The 18531-nt window shown below is 45.0% G+C and overlaps 1 protein-coding gene across 28 annotated transcripts in view; it reads left to right on the top strand.

The window, feature by feature from the left end:
* MSI2 (musashi RNA binding protein 2) overlaps positions 1-18531 on the top strand; it is a 398612-nt gene that overhangs the window by 334985 nt on the left and 45096 nt on the right. For 9 of the 28 annotated variants that reach the window (XM_053366579.1, XM_053366592.1, XM_053366590.1 and 6 more), the window contains 3 exons: positions 7322-7360; positions 14227-14250; positions 16642-16758. The exons of 3 other annotated variants lie outside the window; for them this stretch is intronic. In XM_053366579.1, the coding sequence (XP_053222554.1) occupies positions 7322-7360; positions 14227-14250; positions 16642-16758 (180 nt within the window). The remainder of the gene's footprint in view (positions 1-7321; positions 7361-14226; positions 14251-16641; positions 16759-18531) is intronic. 16 more of the 28 variants (XM_053366583.1, XM_053366596.1, XM_053366593.1 and 13 more) reach the window with 7 other exon arrangements.

Here is an 18531-nt window from a genome sequence, read left to right as displayed (position 1 = left end):
CTTCCCCAACCTAGCACTCTCCAGATGCTACAGGCCTACAAAACCCATCACGGCTGAACATGATAGGGGCTGATGGAAATTGTAGTCAAGAACATCTGGATTGCACCCACTTGATTGTTTTGGTTGGCCTTTGCCAGCTGTGGTATATCCCTTTGAGATGGGGCAACCTGGACAACATGCAGTATTTATTTTTACATTGAATGGTAGATAAAATGTTGTTGCATAGGTATCTGCTGGACAGTGTTTCTGACCTTTCTGGTATAAACATCACATTCTCCTTGCTTTATGATACTAGAACAGGAGGTCATCAAATGGAACTAACTGGCAGTAGGGTCAGGACAGACACACAGGGCATCATTCACTAATGCAAGACAGGACATCGCCCGCTAGCTTAGATAATTTTAAAAGAGAAATTTGACCAGTATATGAATTATTAGTCTATATGTGTCTACTCAGATTCAGAGCTTCATGGCTCCTTCATGTTTAATGGCACAAAAAGGGAAATGTTTAGTGGCACAGACAGCTATTTCCTTATTGGCATGTTAGTGGGCTTCCCAGAAGCATCTGGGTTTGGTGATCTGATCCAGCAGGGCTCTTCGTTTGCTTTTAAATCTCCCAGCTATATGTTTTCCCAGGGACAAAATTCTGCATCTGGACCATTGGGGTGATGTGCTTTCCACACAGCAGAAGCACTCCCTTAGGAAAAGATGTCTGAGTCCTACACACCCGGGACAAAGGTCTCCTGCACAAGCATCCCTGAAATTTGTGGCAGTAGCACAAAGAGCACGACCATCCATGTTGATTTCAGTTGGGCTGGCTTGCAAAGGGCAACTTCCCTGGGGATTCTGACCTTATTGTGGTCTGCAGCCTTTCCTCTGGCTAGCAAACAATGGCAGTCTGCTTTGGTTCTGCAGCACTTGATCTGTTCCTCCCCCCCCCTTCCCCCCCAGCTCATGCTTAGCTCTTCAAATTGTGACCTAATCCTTCCAGCTCTGTACCCACTTTGTTTACCCAAAAGGTGCCGGCAACATCTGCATGGCATAAAACATCCCCCCCCCCTTCCAAAGTGCATATTAAATCAGCCAGAGTGAGTTTAATTATCATTCGCCAGGCCCTTCCATTTTAATTTTCATCAGTGTGAAATGATATGGCACAGCCTGGATGCCCTCCATAAACATGCACACACACACACTTCTACTCGCCTCCTGTTCTTTAATCAGTTCTAAAACTTTTGTTTCTCTTTGGCACAAATTTGTGAAAACAGAACATGGTGGGCATTCAAGATGTTGTTTGCAAACCATGATGGCATGAGGAGGGAGGGACCAGCTGCTGCCATTTGTCTTTATTTATTTAAATTTGTAAGCCTTCCCTTCATTGTACCAGGACAGGTTACAGCAGAACATCAAGCATCAAACAATATAAACTTAAAACAGCCACTCAAGCCATCCTTAGTACAGCATACAATACTAGTGTAGCAGGTGAACACACAAATAGCAGCTGGCAACATTGCCTAACCTCCTCCAAAAGCCTGGATAAAAAAAAAGATTCCTCTTTAACAGGCACCGAAACTCAAGTAGGTTCAATACCAGAATCCTCTCTAAATGGTCTTTCTTGTGCCAGTATGCCATGCACTCCCCCTTATGGTGGAACCACGAGAAGAACTTCTCAATCTGATCTCAGTACATGAGCAGGTTGACAGAAAGGTGATCCTTCAGGAATTTGGGTTTTAAGGTAAAAGGCTTTATTATATGGCAAGGTTAACATGTTGAATTAGTTTAGAGAAGAAAAGAAAAGACTGAGAGGGGATATGATGGCCTTCTTCAGATCTCTTAAGGGTTGTCATGTGAACGATGGAGCAAGCTAGTCCAGAGGGTAGGACCTGATGCAATGGATTCAAAGGAGATTCTGGCTAAACACTAGGAAGAATTTTCTGATGTTAGGTTCAGCAGTAGAATGGACTACCTACGAAGGACTCTGCTTCCTTGGAGGTTTTTAAGCAGAGATTGGATGGCTACCTGTCAGGAATTCTTTAGCTGTGATTGCAGGGATTTGGACGAACCTTGGGGTTCCTTCCAAGTCTTTGAATTGGGATCAGAAGCATATAGACAACCAGTACAGGTTCTTCAGGACTTACGTTCTATGGTCCTGACTATTGGTAGTAGTCAGCAGTCTTACAGCTGCATTCTGGACTAGTTAGCAGCTTCTGGACAATCTTCAAGGGTAGCCTTACATAGAGCACATTACAGTCTTCCAGTCAGGAGGCTAGTAGAGTGAGGATTACTATCCAGGAACAGCCAAAGCTAATAGTAGGCACTCCTTGCACAAAGGTCACTCAGGCTTCCAGTTAAAAGAGTTGGCTCCAGGAGCACCTCTAGACTACAAATCTGTTCTTTCAAGGCAGGTGCGACTCTATCCAGAACATACAATCTATTTTATTCCTGGATCAGAGACCTACCAATCCACATCTGTTATGCAGGATAGATTAGGCTGGTCTTCATCTTCCTGTCTCCATGCAGTATGGGCATTATAGGAATTCAGGAAGCTGTCTTCTAGCAAGTCAGATAATTGGTCCATCCAGCTCAGTATTTCCTACACTGACCGGCAGCAGCTCTTCTGGGTTTCAGACAGGAGATCTTCCCCAGCCCTTTTTCAGTCCATAGGCAGCATCCTCCACAAGCACAGCACTGGGAAAAGTCTGTCGCTCCTGAGCCTTGTAACGATAAGGCTTCCCCACTCAGCTGGTCATTCATGAATAAAAATTAAAGCACTTAAAAATACACACATTTGAATGTTTCCCTCTCCCTCCTTCACCCTGCCGTGACAAGGGGAGGATTTTATGTTGTCACATGACTGGCTTCAGGCTGTCCTGAAATGCCCTGGATTAGCCCAGTCACATTTGCTGGTATTTTGACTTATTGTATACCAGGTTGAACAGATGTTTAACCAGTTACTTCCAAGGCGTGATGGCAACATTATTAAATGCTGAGCTGTTGAAATGGTTGGGAAGAAGTTTGGTTGCCCTACTAAAATCTCACGGGTAGTCATCTCACTGGGAAGAGGGGGAAGTTGGGACCTCCCACCCACTCGGGGATGTTCCAGGTCCGCTTTTGGAGTTTTTAGATTTAAGTTTAAAAGCAAAAAAACCAACTTCCAGGACTCATCATCATCAACCTTTTATTCAACCGTCAGTCAGAAAAAAGTACATTTGTCAATACACAGTTAAAACATCCAGGAAGATTTTAGAGCTTAGCCAACACTAAAATGGGCTAAACAGATAGCCCCATATCAATACAGTCAATTATAGTCTTGCGACGCTTAAAAGCTAAAAAAAGAAATTTGGCCACCAAGGAAGGTATAGCTCTAGTGACATTATTCAGCAAATGTAAAACCTGGTTTTCTCCTGGTAGGAAGCTAAATTGACATAGGAGTGGGTCTATAAAATTTTGTCTAAGCTCTGCATAAGAAGGGCAAGTCAAGAGAATGTGTTCGGTGGACTCAACCACACCCATGGCACAGTGACAGGTTCTCTGGGCGTATGGTACTCCCCTGTACCTTCCCCACAATATCGCAGAGTCAAGGACATTTAATCTAGCCGCTGTAAGAAGTCTGCGGTATTCCACATAGTGGATTTCTGCAAGGTAGGGGGCTGGTATGGTCCGATAAATCTGGTCCCCTAGGAACATCCCTGGTTTTACCTGGGCTATGTCCTCTTGTCTGGCAATGTCACACAGTCTCCGGGAGATCACAGCTCTAGCTTGATTGTACGCCATAGACTCAAAGTAAAGGTGAGACAATCCGCAGGATTGAACCTCGTTAATGACCTCCCTTTCCCACGATGATTGGAAATCGTCCCTCAATATCAAGGGGGCAATACTAAGGGAGGACTTGATCCCCTCCCTTAGCATCTTCAGTCCCGATTGCTCCCTTAAGGCCACTGTAATTGTTTCTGCTGCGCCCATTGTGCAGCTGGGCTCATTAGTAACAGTGCTGAGGTACCAGTGACAGATCCAACAGCAGACAGTAAGGGTCTCTCTCACATACCAGCCTGGTGGGCAGATGGGAGCACAGCTGGCGCGCATGAGCCCAATGAAGGGCAGGTACATGAAGCGGACTTAAATGGCCCTAAGCTGGGGGGGGGGACTATGGGTGGAAGAGGAAAGGTTGGGCTGAGAAACACAAGACTCACCACTAGCTTCTTTCCCAAGGGAGGAGCCCCTCACTCCCACTAACCCAGCCACCAGGGGTTCTTGACTTTAAGCCTTGTGGTGCCAAGGCTGAGGAGAGACTGCAGCTACCCAAAAGCCTCATAGTGAGAGACTTGAAGTACCCCCTCAGGAGCTCCAGTTTCCAGGTAAAGATTCCTAAGGAGTTAACAGACACCATCTTTCTGCAGAGACAGACATTCAGACGGTCTCATGGTCACCAGAAGGGGGGGGGGGACCCACCAATAGGGCAGCCTGCCTGGACCCCGAGGAGCCACCCTGCGGTTCTGTCACGTGGAAGGTTGCTGAACCAAGCCACAAAGTGGGAGGGATTTGGCGTGAAGACAGGGAAGCTGGAGCAGCAGGTGCCATGGACTTTTTAGGCAGGGGCAGCTATGTTGGTGCTTCAGTGAAGCTGCCAGTTTAATTTTTCTGTGCCCTTGAAGACTGGGGTGGGAAGGGACATTACAAATATTCAGGTAAATGGAAATGCAGCTGGTGGGGCTAAAGGGGCAGGATTCCGCGTCATCCACTGGGTGGGCGTTCCATCTAGTCAGGATTTGGTTAAAGAGTGCTTTACTTGGAGCAGTAGAGAAACTAATGAGTGATTTCAAATGAGATTTGCACAACCCTGAGCAATTTTGAAAATCCTCCTCCTTATTGGTTCTGATTAGTTTTCTGTGCTGTTCTTCAACTACCCATGTAAGTGCTTGTTAAGTTTTCCCTAAATGCCCAGGATTGGTGGTAATAAGAGGTTTTACAAGCATTTTCTGCTTAAGCCTTTTATAGCTGCCTGGCAGCTTGATAGGAAATTTCCCGTAGCTGTAAATGCAACATCATTAAAAGCTCATAATATAAAGGGTTATCATGAAATAAAAGGTGGTAGTAAATCTCTGCACTAAATCAAACTGTTGTGTGGCAGGCTTTGATCTTAGACGCCTGGCTGTTCTGGGCCCTAAATCAGCCTAGTTAGCATCAAGCATTTGTTGCTGGTTGTGTGTCATAGGCTGGCTCTTACAGTTCTCTTTGGCCAGAACTGTATGTCTATGACCACAAAATGTGAAACATGAATTCATTGTGGCCGGTTTCCCCACTTCCCCCACTTCTCATTGACAGTCTCAGTGATTGGGAAGAGAGATGGGGAGATGTGGGCCTTCTCTCCTTTGCAGCAGCTGCACATCATCTCTCTATCCACTCAGGGTCTGATCCTGAGGGTCTTCTGGTGATCTGCAGATCAAATCAGGAAATGTCCTAGAAGCGACATCTAGAAATTTGCACTGTCACCAGATTTTGTATTACCTGGCTTGGAACTTCAGTATTAGGAGGCCAGCAATCTGAGTCCTGAAAGTTCACCTTCAGTTTGGTTAAAAATCTGCGCCAGGGAAGAATTTCAAGTTCTTCTTTCCTAACCCATTCACCCACTTTTCTTCCTCGATACTCCAGGTGTGATGGAATGAACGGAGGGAGTTCCTTCTAGCAAGTGGGATGTTGCCAATGGCTCCATGCCGGGCACTGGGAAATCTTGTCCCTTTCCCCATAAGCTCTTGCTGCCTTCTTCATACCCTTTCATAATGTTGCCCAGACAAGGAAGGGCTGCAGTTATCATCCCAAGAGTGTAGAGCAGGCTTCCTCAAACTCGTCCCTCCAGGTGTTTTTGGCCTACAACTCCCATGATCTCTAGCTAGCAGGACCAGTCTTCAGGGATGATGGGAATTGTAGTCTCAAAACATCTGGAGGGGCGAGTTTGAGGAAGCCTGGTGTAGAGGCTATTATCAGATGTGTGGCTCCTTTGAATCTGAAGCAGGCTCAGAATTTCAAAGGGATGCATTTATATACATTTTTGGACTTTATTTCTAAATTTCTGTTTTTTAATTTGGCCCATTCCAAATGGGGCCAGGAACAGTCCACCCCTCATTTCTCCTCACAGTTCCTTTGGAGGAATCCACAGGTGCAGTTGCTGGGAGACTTTCCATGAACTATGATTCACATAAGCCAAGCAGCACAAATGGAAGCACAGGTGCATGGCGAGTGGAAAGAGGGTTGTCCCACTGGAGGACTGGGGTCAAATGAATTGCATGGCCAGCCTGTTTTGCTTCCAAGGCATCTTGGTGCCTCTGAGTGTTTGCTGTTGCCTGGTGTGTATGTATAGAGCAATTTCCAAGAGCATTGCAAGTTGGGCAAAATCTATCAACAAAGTGCCAGTGACCCTTGCTAAGTGGCAACCTGTTATATGGAACCGTAAATAGCTGGTCAGGGAAATGGTCCAAAATGTGTGGTGGAGGTGTTTTTAGGCTGCAAATATCTGACATGGGCAACTGTGAGCCAGTGGGCTAGAAATGTTAATGGCAGAAGCAGATAACTTTTCTGTCCAGCTGTTCACCACAAAACAATGTTAAATAATATTTAGGCTACCTGTACTATTTATGCTCTGGCTGTTGTGCATTGGTTTCCCCAACCCCTGTTAGGAATTTTCACGTTTTTGGCTATAGTTCTTCATAGTCTGAACCTCCACATGCTTCCCAATTGTTTTCTCCCTCAAACCTGGAAAACCTGGGCAACTGCTTTTCAGTCCCCATGGGCCATCTACTAGTGAGAGGGTTAGAGAAAAGGATGTGGAAGCTGGGAAGAAAACCCCCCAACCCAACCAGACCCTAGGGGATTCTTGCTTGTACGCTCCCTTCTTTTGAGGCCTCTGTTCTTGTCAGCCCCTGTGCCTGGAATACCAGAGTAGGCTCTCTAATGATGACCTCATTATGCGTGCCACTACTGAGCCCAAAATGCACTAATTTCCTGACCCGGTGAAATATATTTTAATAAGCTTGATCTAGAGCAGCGTTTAAAGACAAAGGGAAACACTTAACGTGGCTGTCAAAATAAAGCACTCTTGGGCAGATGTTAAAAATGTTAATAGGATTAATCTATCAGAAGCACCCAGGAGAGCCTGCCCTGTTTGTATACCTCTATTTGGCATTTTAAAGCACAGGGTTAAACTATTTCTTTGGAGAGAGAAAGAGAGGGGGAAATGGGTTAAATTTTGAGGTCGTGCAATTTTTCTTAAATTAGTTTATAGCTTGCTGTGCTGCCCAGTAATGCCTATATTTGATTCTATGGATTTTTAGTGCTTACCGTGGGATCTTCAATCAAACCCAGTTACCCAGGCAAGTTCATTACACTTAAAAGTTTTTTAAACCACCTCTTCCTCCCCCCCCCGAACTTTTTAGTAGAATTCTGTCTCTCTTGATGCAACGATGGACATCTCTGTTGTGCTTTTAATAATCTCTGTAAAACATTCCTGGCTTTGTGTACTTTTGTTTCAATGGGAAATGGAACAAATACTCACCAGGGGACTAGGAAGATTTGCGCTGACAGCATCCTTTTTTTGGTTGTGACCAAAGTGAGATTTGCCATGGGGTGCATCTGTGACATACAGCTGCAGAATGCAACGAGAAGTTCCATCGTGTCATTCATGGTATTTAGCATTTCATGAAACGGCTGGATGAGATCATCCAGACGTGCAGTGTCTGGAGTGCGGCATCATCTGTAGATCAGTCATACCCAATTCTAACTCCCTTTCATCTGACCCTGGGAAGACAGTGTGAATTCTAAATAGGGGCCTTAAGTCAGCCATGAATTAGATGAGTGTGAGCAAAATTTGAAAAGACACATGTATTGTTAGCTGGGAATCTGGCTGATGCTGGAGATATGTACCTTTATTGGGCAGGGTTGTACTTCCCCTAAAGCAGAGCTTCCAAACTTTTCATGTTGGTGACATGCTTTTTTAAGATATGCATCATTTTGCAACATAGTACTTCAGTTTTACTAGCAAACTGGAGGTTAACCTAACCCCTTTCCAGCCCAGGGAGGAGCATGGGGAGCGTTCGCACAACAGGCCTATACAAAGCAACTGGCACACTAATGTGTCACAATGCACAGTTTGGAAAGCTCTGCCCTAAAGACTGGTTTCCAGCTTATATGTGATTTGGGTTTGGCAATGCACTTTGACGAAGGATCATAAGCTCACAGGTAGGAATATCTGCTTTGTGTGCAAAAGGTCCCAGGTTCAAACCCTGGCATCTCCAGGGAAGACTGGGAGAAACCCCGCTCTAGTCCTGGAGAGCTGTTGCCAGTCAGTGTCAAAAATAGTGACTTGGATGGACGCAATGTTCTGACGCAATGTTCTGACGGAATGTTCTTATGCCAGATGCCCCAGTAGTGACTTTGGCCAATACTGAACTCTTTCCCAGAGAGGATTGACCTAGAGCCATGGTAATTCATGCTTTGGTGACATCCAGATTGGATTTGCAGCATGCTCAGTGTGGAGCTGCCCTTGAAGACTTATCAAATCTCCAAACTAGTTCAGTATTTAGCTCCCCATGTTGACTGGGGAAGGCCCCCGGAGATTGCATTATGCCAGTTTTGAAACGAGTTGATTAACTTCTAGTTGGCTTCTTGGCTCAATGGAAGGTGCTGGGTTTGAACTTTAAAACCCTAAACCAGGGGTGGGAAACCCCTTTTCAGCCCAGGGGCTGGATAAAGAACTGGCTCACCCTCCGCAAGCTATTTTTGACTGGGTTCAGGCTTGAGTATTCATTGATTGCCAAAATGCAGACCTTTCAGGCATCCTCTAACTCTCTAGTTTATCTTTCCCCCTCCTGGTGCCCATCATTCCCAGCGAGCACAGCCGTATTGGCACAGGCTCATGGGATTTGTAGTCCAAAACATCTGGAGTACACCTAGTCCTGCTTTAGAGGCACCATGGTCTAATGAGGAGGATTTCATTTGTTTATTTACATTTCTGTACCACTCCATAGTGAAGCTCTTCCAGCAACATGCTTGTAGTCAAACCTGAGAAAATCAGATTTTGAATTGTAGCTCAACTATGAATTCTCTGGAGAGTTTTGATCAAATTCATGCCTTCCTGGCCTTTGTTTCCCTTCTGTACCATGTGAACAGCTACCTATCTCTGTAGATGATAGTTGGGATGGAAGAGGCAAGGGTTCTGTGTGTTAAAGCATAGCCACAGTCCTTGTGTTACATGGGTAACTTCTGTGAGGAGTGCATGCATCACACGCCATAGTTATTAGTTATAACTCTTGCAGTGGCAGTTTTAATATTACATCCGCAAAAATTTACAGCTCTTCTGGAGCTGTGTGGATTACTGATCTGGGGGAGAAAGAAACCAGCAGTGGTATTTCATGTTCACCCAAGGATTGTAAATCAATATACAAGTTTTTAAAGTAAATTGCTCATAATAATATTACACCCCAGACATTTCCTGCTTTTGCCTTTTCCAAACGTAGCCTCAGCCTGGCCCAGTTAAAGGAATCATGAAAGAGAGTCTCTATTTGCAGGAACAGCTGGGAGCCTCTTAACTCTTTTTGCAGGCTGATCAAAGGGATTGGAAACTATGTTTGGGGGGAAAAGGTTATCAAAATTTCCTTTTGCTTTATTTCTCTCTGTTCAACCTGAAGACAGTTGTTGAATTCTTGGCTTTACAATATTTTGACCTAGGTATTGTGTGAACCTAACCACAGACTTGTATTTTGAAGACTACATATTCTGCAAAGGGAGGGGAAGTGCTTTTTAAAAGGATAAAATCAATGATACTGTTGGTGCTTTCCTCATCCTTGTGCATCTTCCTTTAGATGAACTTTTAGAACACTTTTCTGAGCATTGTCTCTTCTGGTTTCTTTTCATATGGCACCTATGAAAGGCCTTAGGCTGTGAATTCAGTACATCACATTCCACTTTGCTTAATTCCCTTCAAGCCTATTGGTCACTAAAGGGCAATCCGAACTAAGCCACAGACTTGGCACTTAAATTGGGCACACGTAAAAATGATTTGCTCTTTCCATTTTTCCTCCTGAAGCCCAAGCCTGTCTGAATGAAACCTTTGTCATCACATTTAATCCCTGTTTGAGAACATAATGGCAAGGTAAGTTTTAATGCCATACAGGTGTTTTGCCTTTTTAGAGCCAGCAATCTAGTGCTTTTGTTCAGTCCCCTGTTTGTTGGGCTTTTAAAAGAATGGAATTATTAAATTACCACTCCCTCAAACAAGCTGATAAAAAAGTGACTTCATAACACATCTAAAGGGGTGATGGGCTTTCCTTCACTGGAGGTTTCCTAGAGGAGAGCTGTAGCTCTTGGCCACCTTCCTCCAGCAGCAGATCAGATGAGATGACCTGTAAGAACCCCTTCAGCTCAAGAAACACCAGACACCACCCAGCCAAAGTTCAGCACAGTCAGTCTCGGTGGTTTCAATGACATACTTGAGCATTTGTCTAAATCAGGGAGTCAATTAATAATGTTTATTAAATAGTCCAAAAGAAGATTTTTTTTACAGTTTTTCTTGAAAAGCAACAGCCTACCACCAGGCAAGCATTGCCCTGTTCCAAGTTCTTTTAAACCTGTCAAATTAAATGTGAGGTCAGAAGTGAATTAATAATGTTAATAATAATAATCTGTCCGAAAGACTGCTTGCCTTCCCCTCATGATGTTGTTTGCACTGTGGAGAAAGCACTTGCTCGAACAGAGCCTCTCACCAAATTGGGGCCTAAGGGCTTCTTCGTCAAAACCAGATGTGTCCTTCTCCTCAACATGGCTGTTCAAGTAGTTAGGGAACCTATTGATGCAGGAAGCATGGGGGGGGGTAGAATATTATCTGTGAAAAATTGAACTCTAAATGCCGGCTTTAGCTCTCGCTGACAAATAAAGGCAGCATGAAATTGATCGGAATCCTGGGGGTTTTCTTGGGCAGCGCTGGAACCCATTCAAAACATTAATTGTAAAATATCCACTAATTGGAATGCCTAAATCCACTTTAGTGCTTTTGAATGGCTCTGGCGTCTTGTTTTTCTCCAGGCAATTAGAAGTGCAACACAGACAAAGGAGCTTGAGAGATCTGTTCAGCAGGGACAGGAGTGTCTGGGCCTTTTGGATAACACACCAGGTTGCAATGGAGTCTCAGGTGTCCTCCTTCAAACTTTAATAAGCTGGCACAGCACAGGATCTGTAGGAGGGAAGTTCTTGATCAGTACTGGCTCTGCTTCCCATCCTTTGAGGGCCAGCCTTGAAGTGACAGCAGCAACATTTACACATGTCGTATCTGGGGGAGAGGTATATTTTCCTAGAAACAAGATGCTGTTTTTCAAGTGCTTGGAAATTGTGTCCCCCCCAAAAAACCTCCTTATGTCCAATAGAGTGTAAAATCTGGTTGTGCCATGCTATGCGTTAGTATTTGGGTGGGAAACCCATAACATACAGATGTTGTTGATGTAGGATAGTGGCTTTCGAGTTTGTGCCAAATTTTTTACACAATTGTCCGAATGACATATTGAAAAATAAAGTAGCATCTGAGTTTTTGAGTGCAGCATTTGAATTGATTTGAGAAGAACATCATGGTTCATAAAAGGGATGCGCTCAGGATGAGGTATGGCTTTAGGGCATGGCATTTTGGGGATAAAACTAAATTTTTCCAAATTTCTTCAGAGGCGTCTTTAAAATATATTCTTGGGTGTAAGGAATTAAATCTGTTCCTATTTTTGTGATTGGATAACATTTAGCTTGGTAGGTCTACATTTGTCAAAGAAGCACATAAACTGCTTTCAATAATAATAATAATAATAATAATAATAATAATAATAATATCATCTAACCAAGTACTTTGCAATCATTTTTAATGATTTCTATGCAATTTTACACACATTTTACTTACCAAGTGGAATTTGAAAGTTGAAAAATTCAACACGCCCTAGTACGGCAGCCTGTGCCCCTGGATCCATTGGGCTAGGGAAGGGAATGTAGCTCAAACCAAATTGTGTCCTTTCTTGCTGTAGGCCGCAGCCTTTCCTGATGACTCCAGTCATAACATTCTTAATTTTATTGAAAGGAACACCTGAAATCATGCTGAGGGTGACCTACAGGGTTTTTTTCCTCCCCCAAGTAAAGGCAAGAAGCCAGACTTGGGAAAACATTTGACTACCACCCTCAAGCCTGATCTATATCTCTGATTTATATTCTTCCAGCCTGTGCCGCAAGAGGAGCAACATGGTGCTAACTCCCATCAACCCTACCCAGCATGGCCCAATGGCCATGATATACGGTTTCAAATATATAGCCCTTCCTTTCTTCCCAAGGTGAGCCCAGGGCGGTTCACAATAATAACCTTTACCATTTGAAAGATAACTTTAATGCATTGCAAACTGTGGTATAAAAACTCCATAAAGCTATTAGCCAAAACCTGGATTAACATTGACAATTATAATGAAAGTCTTCTATGTGTTTCTGAATGCAGAAAACGCCTTAGTGTGATCCATAGCTGGGGTGCCTCCACTAAGAGTGCCTTATCTTGTGTTCCTGTCCCTCATGCTATTCCTATTGATGAGACCACAAGCAGGACCTTCCCCCCCCCCCCGGAAATTTTGAAATGGATGGTACTTTGGTCCCAGGTCATTTAGAGCTTTGTACCCTAGTACACCTTGAACAGAGCTGGGCAGCTCACAGGATGAGAGGAGTTGTCGTCCAAAACATCTGGCGGAACCTTCATATTACATATTATGTGCCATATTGTGCCTTGCCATTCTATTAAAAGCATGACGCTTTCCTGGTTTGTAAGCAGCATTTAATAAATGTGCTACCCAGCCAAGCACTCCATGATTTTGGAAGGCTAGCACCATATTTTATATTAAGCTTTGATGATGGTTTCAGAGTGCCACAAATACCAACGGCTACACTGCTTATTTGGAGAGCATCTAAAGCTTAATTATTTGGTGGGAGTGCAGATACAGCTGTTATGGGCAGTACGCATTCACTGCACCTCAAGATGTGAACTCCTTGGAGTTGCAAGTTGCAGGTGATGATATCACACTAGGAAATGACAATTGAAAGAAGCGTTCTGTGGTGAAGTGGGTGCTATCTACTTTCATAAAAACAGTTCGTCTCGTAATAAGAACTGCACAAGGAAGTGTGCAACACATTTGGAGCAGCTGTATTCTTAGGTGTGCAAGGGTGTACAAAGCAGTGTGTAAAGGCAAGGATAGGGCAATAGACTTTACTAAGTGATTTCAGGCAGAGTTTCTGTATCTTAGACTAACCTGCCTCACAGGGTATAAGTGAAAGGTGTATTGGGAGCAGAGGAAGACCCATGTCTGCTGCCCTCAGATCCTCAGAGGAAAACATTCAAAAAAAGTAAGAAGTCTATAAATGCAGTCTGATAGGTGTACTCCGAGGCTGATATCATAGAGGAGTCTTGGGATGTGTTGTGCCTCCTCTTGGGTGATGAAATGTCTCAGGCAGAGGTCTATGAGCAGCAGAGAATCTGAGTCACTGTTAAAAATAATCAAGGCCCCCACCCCCACCCCCAATCTACCTTTGGCTACACTACACAACCCCAAAATGGCATCATGGCAACCAGGAAGTAGAGCTGTTGTATAGGCAACCTGAGGGGCTGGTGCTATGATTGGCCAAGGATTTGTTGGAAGGGACAAGGGAAAACTTCCTTAAGCTTCCAGTTGTTCAGTCCAGAAAGTAAGCTGTTAAATTGCTACACATCTTTGCCTTTCAGTAGCAAACATCCAGACAAACTTCCTTCCTCTTCCATTCCTGCTGTTGCTGACACCCATCCTATCCCTCTATTGTTCAGCCTGATGTTGTACACAAGTGACATAAGAAAACATGATCGCTAGATCTGGGGGGGGGCAGCCTCTGGAAGCAGGTATACTTGATAGGTGACCCGCATGCCCATCCCAGCTGACATGGCAGCCAGGTGTGGACATACTGAAAATGATTTCGTTTCTGCACTTGCTTGGGTCTAGTCTCTGCAAGCAGTTTCTCTTTTCTTTCCTGCCCAGCCACTGCAACCTTGATAACCACTTCAGCACCACAATTGAAGAGCATGCCAATTAACCTCTACATTTAATGAGAATGGGGCCTAGCTTTTCTTTGAGCAAATGTTTTGTGTATGGGGGACGGGCTCCGAGGACAGCTGCATTTATTTACTTGGAATGTTTTTTTCCTCCAACAGCCCTATTACCATATTTAAATGCAAGTATGTCTCTCTTAATTCATATTTTGCAGTAGTTTAGAGACACTTTAGCCTTCACTTCTGTTCAGTTTTTCCCTGTTAGCAATACATGCAGCTACGGTGATAGAACTAGAGCTAGCAGGCTTGTAGTTGGCTGAGTTCTTTGGATCTCTTTTTCTCTCTCTTATCTTTTCCTCTGCTTTCCGAATCCTCTTTTTATTTTCTTTGCCTCTGGCCTCCATATGGTTGTCTTCATAATGAGGAACTATGAGCAGCGTAATCACTGGCTAAGAGTGCCTCCTGTCTTTTGTCATCACAACCAAAATTGGCAATACAAATTAGAGTTCTCCAAAGCTCACCTCAAATTAACTCTGAAATTACTTGAGTTCTTTGGGAAAAAATGGAAGGAACTTGGGTGATTTTTCTGAGCCACTCTGAGGGCTGAGAGAAATTATTGGCCTTTCTGCCTTCTCCTTCCTTTAAAGGTCTCCCCACACGCTCCCAGTTTCATGATCTTCATTCTGAAGTAATGGTGGTAGCAGTGAAAGCAAACCAACATGTTAGCTAACAACCTACCGGCCCATGGGGAACTGTGACAGATGTAGTTCTCTGAAGAGCCACTGCCCTCATTTAAGATCAAATATGGGTGGGTATATGGATTCTGTAGGGGGAAAGCAACTACATCTCCTATGCTGTCTTCTTCCCCAGAAGGCTGCTCCCACTGGATGACAGAAGTAATGAGAGAGGGTGAAAACCCTCTCCTCTCTTTGCTCCATGTACTTGCAACTTTTGCTGCTGCTGCTGCCGCCACTACAACTTCAGTGGCCGAAGTGGATTTAGGGCAGCACGACCGGTTCCCCCACACAGGGCGCCACGCTGAGGGGGTGCCTTCCAGCCTCCTTTCCAAAGCCTAGTAAGTGCTTGCCCAGCTTTGGGAAGGAGACAGGAGGACTCTGGGACCCTGCCAGAATCCTCGTGCCTCCTTCCCAAAGCCCGGCACCTCACCTACCAGATTTGGGGAAGGCGGCACAAGGGCAGTGTCAAATTTTGGCCTCACCCAAGGCATCGTATTACCAAGATCCGCCCCTGTCAGTGGAAGGGAAGGGAGGAGAGTGTGTTCTGAAATGGCTGGCAGGAATAGGCAGGAGAGAAGCAAGCTCACATTCTGATTAAGGCCGGTGGGGGGGAATTGAGGGCTTTTAAAAGCTCGCCCCTCATTTGAGCTTGTTTCTGAACCCAAGCTCAGAGGACTGCACCAGCATCCCTGAACAAAATTTGACAAAGGGCAGAAAACCCTCCCAGCATCTCCTTGTCCCTGCAGCCCAGGGCATCTTTGATTACCAGCTCCTTATTGCTTTTGAGAAGCTCCTCTTCCTCAATGGTGGCTGGTCCCTATCGTGCAGCCCCAACTGCTGTTCTACAGATCCTTGACTTGACTGTCAGCACTTACAGACTCTTGGCCTGTAGAATTGCCTTCCTCACAACCTTCTGCCCTGCCCTGTCTCAGCGGACCTATCTCAGGGTAGCCATATTCAGGAGTCTTCCTCATTCACATCTAAGCAGGGCACTGGACCAGCTCTAGGTATGAGAGGAACCCTCAACAATGATGGGCCTTTTGGGCTCCCTCCCACATCAGTGACCTCCCTGTAGCCTTACCTGGTGGCAGCGACACACAGCAGCAGCACTCTGAGGAGTACCAGGCAGTTGTGTCTGGGGGAGCTTCCATTTTTGTTTCCCACAGTGCCCCTTCCATAGCCTCCATTCAGAGCATTGTGGAGGATTAAAAGGGTGTCCCTCACTCAGCAGGGTTCCAGAAATACTTTTTGAAAAGTGTGTGTGCTGTGCATTGATGCTGGACCTGGTGGGGGCTTTGATGTTCATTGCAAAAGAGTGCAGGGCTTGGCAGGAGTTGAAGCTTGCTTCCTCCCCCCGCCACACTCATCCCTTCAAGCACTTTTCTCCTGCAGCCCAAACCACTGGATCTAAGGCTCACCGCCTGCCTTCTGCTTTGACCCGGGAGTTCCATTTTGTGCTGCTTCAGTGGAAGATCCACTCACATGTTGATTTTGAATTTTTGCACAAAATAAGAAGGAATATAGGCTCCCGTCTCTGCTTTGGCAGGACCACCGGCTGCCCATTCACAACTGTGCTGAATTGCTCTGAATTTCCCCGTTATTATGTCCCATGGGCAGCTGCCACTTTTACCTTGCAGGAGAAAGGGAATTGCATCAAAGCGCTTCCACTCTTAAGACCCACCCAAAGTCCTCTGCAGTCAGTGCTCTCTCATAAATACACACACACAGTTGTTCCCGCTCATACTCGCCCTTAACCTGCCTCTTTTGTTGTGGCCGTTATAAACACCGGCTGTCCGTTGCACCTTTCTTCTTACCCCTTCTTGTTTTTCCCCACGGCCAGGTTTTCCGGCAGCAGCCTACGGACCAGTAGCAGCGGCAGTGGCAGCAGCAAGAGGATCAGGTAGGGGGGGCCGTGGAAGAGGCGGCTACATGGCATACCTTCAGAATGCAGGGCCAGGTAAAAGCTCTGTCGGTATTCTATGTGGCTGCAGCTGTCCATCCCTTTCTCTGACTTTTCTCACAGTGATCTGGGGGTGCGGGGATACCCACCAAACAAAACCAAATACTACAAGCAGAGCCCATAAGACTCAGAGCAGAGCATAGGCTGTAAGACCAGATGGTCTTTGCGGATCCACCCATTACAAAGTCCACCCTACTGGGAGTTGTCAACTGGACCTTTTATGAAAATGTCAAGGACGACAAAAGTTTTCATTTCTCCACAGTTTGCACTGGGCTAACAATGCAATCACACTCACACCCACATATACACACACCTGTTAATTCCTCAACTTGTTAGGGCAGCAACCTGCATCTCCAACTTTAATGTTTGGGACGAATGCAGTGAGTAAGTTACTCTCAGTGGTGGCCCAATCCAAAGCAAGAAACTACATATCCATTAATATCAGCAAGGATTCCAAATTATGGTGTTTAGGAATGCTCTATCAAACTTTGATCTATGGAGGATACCATGATCAACCTCCTACAAATCAGCTTAGCATTCAGCTATTTAGTAAGTTCCGTTTATTCATCTGTCTCGTGAGAAAAGGGAACTATAGTGTGTGTCCCTGCCCTTTGAAATGGTGGCACTCCAGATCTGGCCAATGCGAACAGGTCTAGTATTATACAGAATAGGGTAAGCAGTGCAGCTTGCCTTCTCTCGTGCCATTTTTAGGTGGCAAGTCTGGTCAGCTGGACCTGGATTCTAGAAAAATAGTTCTCCCCAGTTACTTCGTAGTTCAGACATCTCACTAAAATATGGTTGGGGTGCTTAAGCATGGTTCTGGTGTGATGTTTGAATTGACAAAACCATGGTTTGCAATTGGCCAACAAACCAGAATCTGATACAATGGTGGAACTGGATTTTGTGCTAACTCTGGTTTGGTGTGATATTGATAGCCATTGTTTGACCTCCAGAAGCTGTACCAAAAGGGAGATGAGAGTGATTTGATGGACTTAGGAAGCTGTGTGGCAGAATACAACAGCAGACAAGCTGTTCTAAACTGTAGTCTGCTAGTATGTTTGGAAGCTCATACCAAGGTTTTGGTTCTAAACTAGGGTTAGCACAAACGACGACATGGCATGATGTCTAAATTGCACCATAGTTTGAAGTCAGTTGCAGTTTTAGGAGTGCAACCTAAATCAGGGGTGTTCCACCTTGGCATAAATTAGAATGGCTCTCTGAAGAGTATAACCTTTTGCAGACATCTTTAAAAATACTTTTTGCTCTTTGAGCTTGAATATTGTTCCATCTTTTGTTACCTGCTGCAAACTCTGGCTCCAGTTTCATGAGAAATGTGTGCCCACCTATAAAAAGCTCCACTTCCGTCCACTCTGTTCTCCAGTGCCCCTCCTGCTAGGGGAAGTAGTTAAGCCACTATTACATCCTAGCATTCCAATTTAGGGGAAAGTGAATTATCCCTTTGGCATAATTGAGTGAAATCATGAGTGGGCTGCTAAGACTTACCAGTGCCTCTCTTTTGCTGTATTTGCTTGTTGGCTGATACCTTGGTTGTGCCTGAAGCCATTCTGAACCCTAAATACAAAGCAAGGACAAAGGGTAGACTGCTGCTTTCAGTGGGTTTTATTGCTCCCCAATCTATCTTGCTTGCTCATCTCTGTGTACTGTCTTGTGCGTTTATCCGGCCGTTTGTTCTTGCTAATATTAACTGGGTTTATTGCACTGGGGGTGGCGGTAGGGGCAATTGGAGACAACACGATTTGGCCCAAATTC

Source organism: Podarcis raffonei, chromosome 15 (assembly GCF_027172205.1).
Source record: "Podarcis raffonei isolate rPodRaf1 chromosome 15, rPodRaf1.pri, whole genome shotgun sequence".
Taxonomy (NCBI): domain Eukaryota; kingdom Metazoa; phylum Chordata; class Lepidosauria; order Squamata; family Lacertidae; genus Podarcis; species Podarcis raffonei.
Note: the sequence above shows the minus strand (reverse complement) of the source record. Positions and strands in the feature narration are given on the sequence as shown.